We start from the raw sequence: 12,716 nt of genomic DNA, 5'->3' as shown, positions 1-12,716 counted from the left end.
ACACACACACACACACACACACACACACACACACACAAGGAAAGGTAAGTAGGTAGGTAAGTTTATTGAAGACAAATAGAGGAGAGATAGATTGTTAAACACATAAATGATTACAGCATCTTCTCCTTCTTACAGTTCTTGAGATAGCCAGAGATACTATCTGCTCTGATCTCTCCTCCCTAAACTCTACCTCTGCCCTCTGGCTTTCTGACTCCTCCCAGTGGAGGTGAGGTTTTGTTTAAAACATACTTTTACTTTCTACCCTTTCTAAGCCTTTCTCAGCCTCAGAATAGTCCTAGGGGTTCCCTAGTCCCCCTATCTTTCACTTTTAGAGTGTCTAGCTCCTTTTTCTTCAAGGTAGCAGCATCAATGTCCCATGAAATTATCAGAAATGTATACTCAATATATTTTGTCTTCACTGGTCTGCTGAATGAGGTGGTGTTGAGGGTAGAACAGTCAACCCTTGCTGGAACAAGCATATGAGCTGAGGAACCACATGACTTACATTTATGTGATTTAAAAAAATATGATTCTCCCCCCTCCCCCCCACCTGCCACTAAACTCTTTGAGGCTTTCTTGGCTCCTGGCAGAAGACCTGATCTTGTACAGTTGATCTGCTATAGTAACTAAATCACACGGGCCACCACTGCTTACACATCACCTCAAATCCTGTTTCCCTAACCTCACATGTGTACTTGTTACTTCACCAAGTGCAGTAGGCTCTTTGAGGTGGGGAGTGGTGATCTTTTCTTCTTTGGCTATTCCAGAAGTGTCTAATCCAGAGCTAGGCATGTATTTGCTTCAAAATTATCAAGTGTGAACTGCCCTGAAATAAGTTAAACTTAGAGATTCAGAAAATAAAAAAACCAAGCCATTTCCATTAACAAGAACAACACAAAACAAAAATAAGCAAATAAACATCAATAGCTTTAAAATATATGTTTAACAAAAGAGACAAAAGCTACCTCTTGTCTGTTAGTTTCTCTTACTTTGTTAGCTTGTGTGTTGCTGTGATGCTAAAAGCTATGCCAGCAATATTTCAAATACCATCAGAGTCATGCCTGGTGGGCAAGTTCCAGTGGAGCTTCCAGACCATAACGAATTAAGATACAGAACCTGGTAATCTATTCATAAAAAATTTTGTCAATGAAAATTTTATCAATAGCAGTGGCCTGGTAAAGGGCAGGAATACCAGCTCCTTAGGTTGGAAGGCTCCAGCAAATATGTGTAAGAGTTGCTTCCTCAATGCAGAATCAGACTTAATGATGAGACTAGATTTGAAACTTCATTTGCTGATGTGCTATGACTCAAATGAGAAGAAACAGTATAAACATTCATTTATAATCACTGTTGTTTACAGGAGTCATTGCATACAACTCATAGCAACTCTATGAGTAACAAACCTGAATCCTAGACTAACCTCTGCCATTCTCATCATCTCTGACATGTTAAAGCCCTTTGTCAATCCATCTGGTTGAGGATCTTCCTCTCTTCTGCCATCCTGCCACCTTTCTAAGAATAACGTCACTCTCCCAGAAACAGCCTCTCCCAACAACTTGACCAAATTATTATTGTCATTAATAATAACAACATGGAATGTATGAAGTAAGATCCTAGGAAAATTCAGTCATTGCCGTGAGGTTGGACTAGCCCTCCAGTGAAATTCCACAGCTGTAAATCACCTAGGAGAATTTCCATCTTTCTCCCTTGGAGCCAGTGGTGAATTTGAACCACAAGAGAGACATGGCTTTTGGGTTAGCAGTGCAACTCTTTACAGATTAGGCTGCCAGGGCTCCCTTATAGGAGAATGAAAAGTTATAAAAGTGAAATGGAATGTTTGAAGATCAATATCCCATCATCAGTGACCTGAAATAAACTGATATTAGCTATTTTGAACTGGAAAATAATATGGTCTACTATTACTACAAACTGAAGAACAGTATCACATTCATCAAAAAGATCCAGCCTGAAGTACAATGCTGTCATATGCCTATTGTTTCTGTGTACCATCAAGTTGGAACTGACTGACAGCTGACCCTCTGGAGGGTTTTCAGAGGCAGTTAATGCACAAGAGGAGACAGCCCATCCTTCTTTCATGGAGCAGCTGATGGATTTGAACCACGTGCCTTCGGGATTGCAGCACAGTTTCTTACCACTAAGCCACCAGAACTCCCTTCCATATGCCTATACGCAAAACAAAATACAAATCTCCTCTCTTGGGCTTTATAGCCTCTGAAATTTCACTACAAGGTAATCAATGAATTCAAGTTTTAAATTTATTATCCAACCACTAGTGCCAAAGAGGAAGAAGCTGAAGAGTTATATAAACTTCTGCAATCTGAAATTGATGCAGTACACATTGATAATTACTAGTATTTGTAATACTGACATTAGAAAATTAGAAGAATTGTTAAGTGACATCAAGTCAACTAAAACTCAGTGACACTATGAACAATGGTTCTGAACCCTGCTCTATTCTGTGTCATCCTCATTATCTCTGTTATACTTGTGCGCATTGTTACAGTCACTGTGTAAATCTAAGAAGGATTAATAGTTGGAAAATATGGCTTTGATGGAAGAACCTGTGCCAAAGATAACATGATAGAATGTTTTAAGACCAACAGGCTTGAAGTGACATCAAGTTGTCTGAGATTCATAGTGACCTTATGCACAATAGCCCTGAACCCTGCCCTATCCTGAGCCAATCTCACTGATACATCTGCCCTCATTGCTCCAGTCACTGTGCCAATCAGTCTCATTCAGGGTCTTCCTCTTCCGTGCTGCCTTCTACACTTACAAGTAGGATTTCCTTCTCCAGAGACTAGTCCCTCTGGGCAACATGTTGAAAGTATGAGAGACAGAGCTCCAACAGCTTAGTCATTGGAAATACCTCTTTTCAACAACATAAAGGTTTACTATCCACATGATCCTAGTCAGATGGAAAAATACAGAGAACTTACTGGAAAGAGAGGATAGAGAAATTCTTTATCACTACATAACTGGAGAACAGATTATCAGTTGCTCATATGCAAGTTAAAATTGAAGCTGAAGATAAAACAAATCTATGAGAAGTGATGTACACTTTGAATCAATTCAGTATGAAGTTACAGACTATTACAAGAAAAGGTTTGACTCACTGAAAATCAATGACTGAAGCTCAGATGAGTTCTGGGATGACATCAGGTCATTAAAAAGATAGGAAAAAAGTGAAAGGTCCTTAAAAAGACTGAGGGTAGGGGGCATCAAATGGACATAAGAAAAGACTCTGAAATTCATTCTTGAATATAAAGTTACTCACTCACTCTTTGCCACCAAGTTGGAACCAACTTGCTTCCTGTGGGTTTTCAGGGGCTGTAGGATTGCTCCTTTCTCCCACGGAATAGGCAGTGAATTTGAAACTGGGCTGGTAGTGCAATTCCTTATCATTAGGTCATCTGAGCTGAGCTACTTAAAGTAGCTAAAGCAAAGAAAAGAAATAATGAACTAAAAAAGTTGAGCCAAAGATTTCAACAGGTAGCTCAAGATCATAAAATGTTATTACGAACGCCAATGTGCAGAGATCTGGAATTAGAAAAACAGAAGGGAAGAACATAGAATTGAAGAAAGAATTTACACCCCAAGTTGTAAAATGGAAAGATTCTATGAATAAAACAATTCGGGCTGACACAGTAGGTGCAACAACAGGTTCAAGCAGAAGCCCGGAAAACAACACAGGATTAGGCAGCACTGTCTACAGGATTGCTCAGTTCCAAGAGCACTGGGAACAACAACACAGACAAAAAATGAACTATGAAAGAAAGGATTAAGAAAGGATAGAAGGAATATACACTACTGTACAAATAAGAATTGGCTGATTACTCTAAAAAAGACGTGTATGATCAAGAGTCAATGATAGTGAAGAACACAGCCCACGCTATAATGATGGTTCTGATGAAAAATATGGCTACAGGAATTCAAAGATTACTTACCAACTGAGATGCTTCAAGAAAAGGATGCAATGGGAAAAGGATTCACTCTTTCATGCCAAGAAATCTCAAAGACAGGTACATGGCCAACCAACTGGAAGAAAACTGTAATTATGCCCATTGAAAGAAAGAACATCCAATGGAATGTGGAAATTACTAAAACATTAGCATCACTTGTGAGTAAAATTTTATCAAGGATAATCTGAAAGCAGTTACAGCAGCACATCAACAGAGAACTGTCAGAAATTAAAGAAATTACTGTTATCAGATGGATCGTGGCTGAAAGCATAGAGTATCAGAAAAATGTTTAGCTCTGCTTCACTGATTACAAAAAGGCATCCATTTGAATGGCTCCCAACAAATTATGGGTAAAATTGCATAGAATGGAAATTCCAGAACACTTAATTGTGCTCATGTTGAACCTGGTCACTGACCAAGGCAGTTGTTAAAAGAGAACAAAATGATACTGTATGGTTGAAAATTAGAAAAGTATGTGTCAGGGTTGAATTCTGTCATCACATTTATTCAATATGCAGGCTGGGAAAAAAATAATCTGAGAAGGTGGACTCCAGGAAGATGAAGACGACATCATGATTGGAGGACGAATCATTAGCAACATGTAATATGCAAATGAAACAACCTCACTTGCTAAAAATGAAGAACACTTGAAACACACATAAAAAAATAGCCTTCAGTATGAATTATGCTTAACTATAAAGAAAACAAAGAGCTTCACAACTAGTTCAATAAGCAATATTTAAATAAGAAGAAAGAAGACTGAGTTTGTCAAAGATTTTATTTAATTGGATGCATAATGTCCATAAAAGCATCAATCAAGAAATCAAATGCCATATTATATTGGGCATATCTGCTGCAAAAGACTTCTTTAAAATGTTCAAAACCAAAAATTTCACTTTGAGGACTAAGATGAGCCTGTTCTAAGTGATGGTATTTTCAATTGCCATATACATTAAAAAATTAAAAAAAAAAGATAAAATCCTAAACTATAAATAAAAAAGATCAGAAAAGAACAGATGTCATTGAATTATCGTATAAACAAAGAATACTCACTACTTAGACTGCAGGAAAAATGAAAAAAAAAAAAAAAACCACACAGAAAAACCCAACCCAAAAATCTGTCTTGGAAGACTGGTAGCTTAAAAAGGGAAGTGGTGAGGTTTATTTCATGTGCTTTCGGCATGTTATTAGAAGAGACTAGTTAGTGGGAAAAGCCATTATGCTTGGTGAAGTAGGGATTCAATCAAAAAGAGAAAAATCTTTAAGAAGCTGGATTGACACAGAGGCTGCCACAGTGGGCAACATTTGTGAGCACTCTGTGGAACTTGGCTTGGATCTTTTGTACATATGGTCTCCGTGAGTCAGACTTGACTCAATGGTATAATAACAACTAAAATTCAAACCCAAATCTATTTATTTTGAGTTAACTTTGACTCCTGGTGATCTTATAGGTCGAGGAGAACTGTCCCAGAGGGTTTCCAAGGTAGGAATCTATATGGAAGCAGAATGCCTTATCTTTTTCCTGACCTTTTGGTTAACAGCCCAGCACTTCACAACTGTACCAATAGGGCTCCTCCTAACGACAACAGCAACACATCAGTTGCCATCAAGTTGACTCTGAATCAATGCCTGCTCCCCTCATCTGTCTCAGAGTAAAACCAAGTTCCATAGGATTTTCAGTGGCTGTTATTTCAGAAGCAGATCACCAGCCTTTTCTTTTGAGGCGATTCATGATAATTTGCATTGCCAATTTTTTGTTTAATAGTCAAGTGAGCTCTCTTCTAACCATTTCTGAACCTTTTTTTTTTACAAAGAAGAGTAGAGGCATCAGTTCAAATCCACCGATGGCTGACCACCAGGGGACTTCTAAATACTCATTACCTAAGTTTTATTTGGATGACTTCCTGAGTACTTAGTTTTCATTATCAAGCAGAATCTATATTTCTTTTCTTGCATATTTAGTATTATTAAATCAGTCAATATTAAAGTTATAGCAATAAATAGATATTGAATGCTTATGTACTTTTAGTATGTGAAAGGTTATGTACTAAGCTTTTCATTATCTTTTTCGTATAAAAGGGTGTTCTGGTGCTTTAGTGGTAAGGAGTTGTACTCCAACACAAAGGCATTCAGTATGAATTTACCAGCAGTTCAGACAAGCCATTTTCTCCCAGGAGATTTACTGCCTTAGAGGGTCAGCCTAGAGGTTTCAACTCAGAGATAAATAGCAACATTTATATAAAAGTAAAAATTTAAAACACCTTTGCATTTCAGAAAAGACCTTATTTTTAACAAATTAGTATTGGGAATAGCCAGAAATTTCATTCGGACTGATGTCATCATTTTCCAAAAGAGGAAACTGAGGCCCAGTGCAGGCAAGGATGTATCTGAGATGCCTCCTGACTTCTCTGTCAGAAGTGAGGCGATGCTCCAGGTGGTTTCCCTAATCTCAGGGCCAGTGGCATCTCCATGATCATATTAATCTGTTCCAAGTAGTCTCTCTGAGCTTTAAGACGTGGTTGGAGGTAAAAGTAAATGTATTCTGTTGAGTGTCTGGTTACCAGGAGACCATAAGGCTTCAGGCTTTACAACACACCCACAGCACATCTATAAATTTGCTTTAGCTTTTCTTTCCATTGCCTTCCCTAAATTTGAACTGGAAAGTATATGGAAAAATTAATAGGCCATGAGATTGCCAGAAAAGCACAAACCATGTCTCTCGCCCGTGTCTGGAAAGCTGTATAACACCAAAGAAATCCTCAGGCTGGTCCTATTTTCTCAAGATCTGCTAGAGGTCTGGAAGCACACTGTATTAATTATCAAAGACGGAAAAGTGTACAGGCCTGAGCAGTGTGAGCAGCCCATCTGTGGTGGAGTGGCCAGGAGTTGACCTGGAATGGGGACTAAGGCGCTGGTGAAAAGAGTGTGGGGCATGGGTATGCTGCCAGATCCCCATTAAAAGCTCACAGACCAACAGAACTGGGTCATCCCTTCCCCGCCACCTCCTGGGGCACAAAGCAAAGGCTGTTTGGTTGGCCCTTTTAGTGTGCACAGAAATTCAAGTGAGCTTTGTTGTCAGCTGTTTATCTTGGAATTATTCAAGGTACACAGTGCCCCACACCAAGTATGCTCGGAATTCCACAACAACCTTCTGATCTACCCACCCAAGCCGGGCAGGGCTTCCAGCAATCACACTCAAAGACATGGGTGGCTATTGTCTGAGTCATATCACAGTGGGTTACTGAAGCTTTGGTGGCCCCAAAGATCTAGTGTTTTGTTCTAGTTAATGATCTGACATTTGCTTCTTTCTTCTTGTTTGCCAGACATATCCATTACATGTTATGAATTGGGGAGAGGGCTTCCACTTGACGTTACAACTTGTTTTTTATTATTTTATAATGGTTTTAATGGAAACTTCGCATATACTGTTTTTCATATATGTTGTGTTTCACGTATTCCTTCATTCACATTGTGTTTCATGTGATCCTTCCCATACACAATATTTTATAAAACCAATTATCATTGTTCTATGCCCACTACTATCCGGTCCTTTCAGGTTCCCACTGGATCGTTCTCAATTCCTTCACCTCTTTCTTCTGCTCATCAAAATTTTCAACCTCATGATTTCAGCCCCTCTTCCTCACCCTCAGCCTCCTATATTAAAACTTTTTAAGGAGAAGTGGATTTCTAACAGCCAGAATGAAGAATCAGTGTCTGCTGAAATGTTTAAGCTTTGTGGGTGGTGTTTGTTGCCAGGTTGAGTCTAACTCCTAACTACCCCATGTGACAGCAAAATTGCTCCATAGGGTTTCCTAGGCTCTAATCTTCAGGGAAGGGATGATTGGGTGTAATACACAAGAGTCATAGGGTGGATCTGAACTGTCAATCTTTTGGTTAGCTGAGTATTACTACCAAAGACTAAAACACTAATCTGAGACATTGCTGGTGTAGTGGAAGGATTCTCATCTTCCATGTGAGAGACTCAAGCTGGATTACTGGACAAAGAATTTCATGAACAGCCAACACCCAAGCTGTCAGTGGAGACTTTGCTGTTGCTATGATATTGAACAGGTTTCAGTGGAGCTTCTGGTCTAAGATGCTTAAGAGAAAAGGTCTGCTGATCAAATTCTGAAAATTTCTCAATGGCATCCTACTGCTCTCAAGTCAGCTCTGTCTCATGTCGGCCGTCCACCAAGTTTTTGAGGCTAAACTTTTTTACAAGAGAAAATTGCCCATTTCAGAATGGCTGTTGACTTTTTGGTTAGGAGCATGATAATTTACTCACTACTCACTGAGAACACCATAGATTGTAACTAACAGGGCTGGTGCAGGAAAGCATCTCCTGTGGTGTGTGCAGTCACCATGCGTTGAGGACATTTGACAGCAGCTAACAACAAACCAATAACAGCAATGTAAAACAGGAATTACAAAAGAAAGTTCAGGATGAGTAAACAAAATCAAGGTTCTGGGGATATTCACAAGTACACATCAAAGTCTGGTCAGTGGCACAAGTTGTCCTGTCACTGGATTAATTTGCCATTTAGTGCCTAGGTTTGGCCTTCTTTAGCAGAAACCACCTCAAGGTGCTTGGACCCTTCCTTCAGGGGCTCTCTCGCACCTGCACATTACCTTTGCCATGAGAACCATGTCTGTGCTGAGCAGACTGAGCCTTGGGAAAAGCAAATGTAAAAGCCTTAGAGCTCACTGTCAAGAGCCACAGTATTTGATATTAGGGGAGACAAAAGGTGAACAGAATGAAGAAACATGGGAAGGGAAGGAAATAAAATAATGGAGTGAGAAAAGGAAAGTGGGAGCGAGTATGAGACAAGAGATGAGCTCTGGGAGAAGCACTCTTTAAGTTTTTACTACTTTTGTCTTTCAGCCTTATCCTCACCTCACACATACATCCCTGTCCTATCCCATCCCATCCCATCCCATCCCATCCCATCCCATCCCATCCCATGCCATCCCATTCCATAAAGCTCTCTCTGCTCTGTCCTCAAAGCTCTAAACACTGTCTTAGAATACATCACAAAGCTCTTTATACAGCATTATAAATATTTGAAGGTTTCGCATTTTAACACTATTTGATGGGATTTTTCAAATGCCTTTAAGCGATAAGAATGAATTGGGATACACACACACAAACACAAACACACACTCACATATGGGTGTGTGTGTATGTATATATATATATATATCTAGCTACACACACATATCTTTCTCGGGGCAAAGTCCGTAATGAAGTTCCCTGCTACCCCAAAGACGACGCATATCCAGTAATGCAAATACAGTAATCTCCTATTGTTGTGATTTACAGCTTTGGAAGACAATGGAGGGATGCTATAACTCAGAACCAACAGGAGCTAAGTGAAAAGACTTCATAAATTACGTGACCACTTTTATTGTGATGATGTTAACAGGAGGTAAACTACTAATAGGACCTGGTATGAATTTGCAAAGCCATAAAAATGAGAGATAATGTTTCTTGGTGAGTATATTATCAATACGATATTTTCTTTTTTTTAAAATATGATATTTTCTAATGCATTATATTAATATAATAGGCAGCTCTGGTGGTCTAGTGGCAAAAAGCTGCCCTGCAATCTCCAAGACACGTGGTTTGAAGTCATCAGCTGCTCACGAAAGAAGCATAGGCAATCTCCTCCCATGCATTAGCTGTCTCTAAAAACCCACTGGAGGATGAGCTATGGGTCGGTTCTAACTCAACAATACACAAGACAACACATTTTCAATTTAAAGTACTTATACTGGAATTTTATCTTTTACAATATAGAAAAGAGCTTCTCAGAAAAAAATAACTACTAAACTGTGAAATATATAATTTTGTAACTGGGAATTTCCTCATGTCTCAAGATCCATTTTAATGTTGTTTATTATGTTTTCCTCCTACTAGTTAAAAATCATATGAGGTAGAATATTACCATCTGGCCTTTGTCTTCTTGGCTATAAGATCAACTAATTTCTCTAGATTTCTAAGGCAAGAAAAACTTTTCTTCTTATTTGACTCTGTTTCTCTAATTCATTGCCTCTTTTATTGACTCTGTCTTAGGGAAAGAACATCAGGGTTCATAAGCCTGATGTAGACAGAGGTCAAATTGCCTATGAGGCCTGACACCCCAAAAATTTGTCCTTTGAATCTTGCTGAGCATCTCGTTGGAGGATTGCTGTCAAACTTCAGGAGGGCCCCTCTTAAGAGGCCCTTCTTAAGAGGCCCTTCTTAAGAGGCAGAGCCTTATCTTACTGAATGAGGATTCAGAGAAAGCAAAGAAAGTTCTGTTGGATTGAGTGCAAACATTAAGAGTAATCTTGTGAATATTCTAAAGACTTAATCTATAAAGCACTGCTCATAAAAAAAGACAATAACAAAATCACCTTGATATTACACAACACAGAAATTAGAATAGTTAATAAAGTGGATGCTGGATATTCTAAAACAATAAGTAGAAAACCAAACCTACTGTCATTGAGTAGATTCTGACTCATGGTAACCCCATGCGTTACAGAGTAGAACTGCCCTGGAGGGTTTTTGGTTGTACTCTTCTCAGAAGCAGAATATCAGGTCTTTTTCTGCATTGATGTCAAATGGGTTCAAACTACAAATTGTTGCATCAGTAGCTCACAGCAAACCATTTTTACCAACCATCCTGAACAACTATAAAAAACTGTTTCAAAGTCTGTCTTGTTTAGACATGAGAAGATGGTAAGATAACTTGGCAGAAGGAAATGAACACAACTTTAGTGAAGACAGTTTTACTCTGCCTCATTTTCTTCTTTTCATAAATATTGAGCTTAACACCTGTCCCATGGGTTTGTCAGAGTCTTTCCAGCATCAGTCTGGAAAGCATCTAGTACAGATACTGACAAGCAGTGTGTGCTTGCAACTCTCAGTTCCTGTCCCTCTCGAGTAAGTCTTTTCTAGAAGACAAAGACTTGGCAAAAATTTTATCACTACACCAAAGCTAGAACAGATATTACCAATGATGGCTACAGGAAAAGAGACACAAAACCTGAACATTTCAAACACCCTGTAGGAAGATGTCTCTAACAGGGCAGCGTTCTACCAGGTCTGCTCAGAAAAAGTGACTCTTACATGCAGGGATAAAGAAATTCAAAAGCACAGACACTCACATCTAGAATCTCTTTGTTGGCTTTTGGAGACGTGGCTTCTCTTAACTCCTTGATAGCCACAGGAATTTTCACTTTCTCTCCTTCTGGGATCCAGAGTCCCTGTGAAGAAGAGAAGGGTAACATTAATGGCAATATTCAGGCCACAGATGCCTTGTGAGCCGGCTCCACCTGTTTAGTAGCACAAATGATCAATCAGGACAGAGGAAAAGAGATCAAAAAGGGCAGAGGAACCACAGCTTTGCACAGAGGAGCCAGTGGTCACAGGAATTCTGGCAATTCAGCAGCTGTGGCACTCTGAATCTCTGAAGTCATGGAGACAGAAATCCTAAGCTTGTTCTAACTGTAAAACTTGATCAGTCAGGCCATTGCCATGGAGTCAGAACTGAACCATAGGTGATGCTCCAGCAGGTTTCAGACTGAAGATCTCATGGGAGGGGATTGTCCACCTGTCTCCTATGGAGTTTTTGGTTGACTGGAACTGCCAGAGAGACACAGCCTTTGGGTTAGCCGCACAACTTCCTAAGGATTATAGGACCCTCTAGAGCTCCCTTAGTGACAAAAGAGTAGACAGTGGAGAAAAATATCACAATGATGCTTGTCTGGGCTCATCCACATGAACAGTGAAGCATGTGGTGGGCTGCTAGGGTGGCCTTACCTTGTACACAGTGCCAAATGCTCCAGAGCCCAGCACTTTGAGCTTCTTAAATTCTGTTTCCTTTAAAATCCTCAAGAGAGCTTGATTGGGAGCTTCTCCACTGGGTGTCAATGGTTCCACAAGCTATGGATGAGAATGAGAAGACATGTAATGTTGTCTCAGGACAGGCAGGGTAGCTGGGAGTTAGCTGGTTAATGGCTAGCTCAAGTAAATAGTGGTACCAAGGAACACACCAATTATAAACAGCTGAAAAAGGAACAGCCTTTTGTGTGGATAATGGCAATTTCCAAAAAAGTGATTATCATCTGTTACTTCAACCAAAGGAACACAACAAATACAGATTCCCAGTCTATCTTTTATGGATATGCATATCCACAGATACCAGTCTATTTAAACAGTCTTACCTCTATTTATCTTTGTTTGTAACCATTGTATAAAATCTACCTTAAAAACAAAAACAAACAAAAAAATCTACCCTAAAAACATTCGTATTTTATTGGAGAACCAAACAAAAATCCCACTCTAGCAAGTAAATTCTGACTCGTGGTGATCCCCTAAGGTCAAGCAGACCTGCTTAGTATGTTTCTCACGTGTAAATCCTTATAAAAATTGACAGCTACATTTTCCTCCTGCAGAGGGACTGGTGAGTTTGGACTGCTGACCTTTTGGTAGGCAGCTGAGCTCTTTAACCAATGCACTACTAGGGGTCCTTTTAATTGGATTATAATACAAATATGACCAATCACTTACTATTGGACATTACAAGATTGCTTTTGATTTTCCCTAATAGTTACGAAAGCATATTAACATAAGTTCATATAAAAAATACAAGAGTTCACCAAGGAAGACATTCAGATGGCCAACAAGCACATGAAGAAATGTTCAAGGAGATGGAAACAACCTAAATGCCCATCAACAAATGAATG

At 39.3% G+C, this 12,716-nt stretch overlaps 1 protein-coding gene across 1 annotated transcript in view; it reads right to left on the bottom strand.

Annotated features, from left to right (window-relative positions):
- The window catches only part of LOC102847825 (epidermal growth factor receptor-like), a 91,202-nt gene that overhangs the window by 31,830 nt on the left and 46,656 nt on the right, over positions 1–12,716 (bottom strand). Inside the window, exons 17-18 of the mRNA XM_006900195.1 lie at positions 11,791–11,913; positions 11,136–11,234 (exon numbers count right to left, since the gene is read on the bottom strand). Coding sequence (XP_006900257.1) covers positions 11,136–11,234; positions 11,791–11,913 — 222 coding nt within the window. The remainder of the gene's footprint in view (positions 1–11,135; positions 11,235–11,790; positions 11,914–12,716) is intronic.

Source organism: Elephantulus edwardii, unplaced genomic scaffold, assembly GCF_000299155.1.
Source record: "Elephantulus edwardii isolate Elephantulus edwardi_28Jun2011 unplaced genomic scaffold, EleEdw1.0 scaffold00276, whole genome shotgun sequence".
Classification (NCBI taxonomy): domain Eukaryota; kingdom Metazoa; phylum Chordata; class Mammalia; order Macroscelidea; family Macroscelididae; genus Elephantulus; species Elephantulus edwardii.
This window is presented reverse-complemented; position numbering and strand designations above follow the sequence as displayed.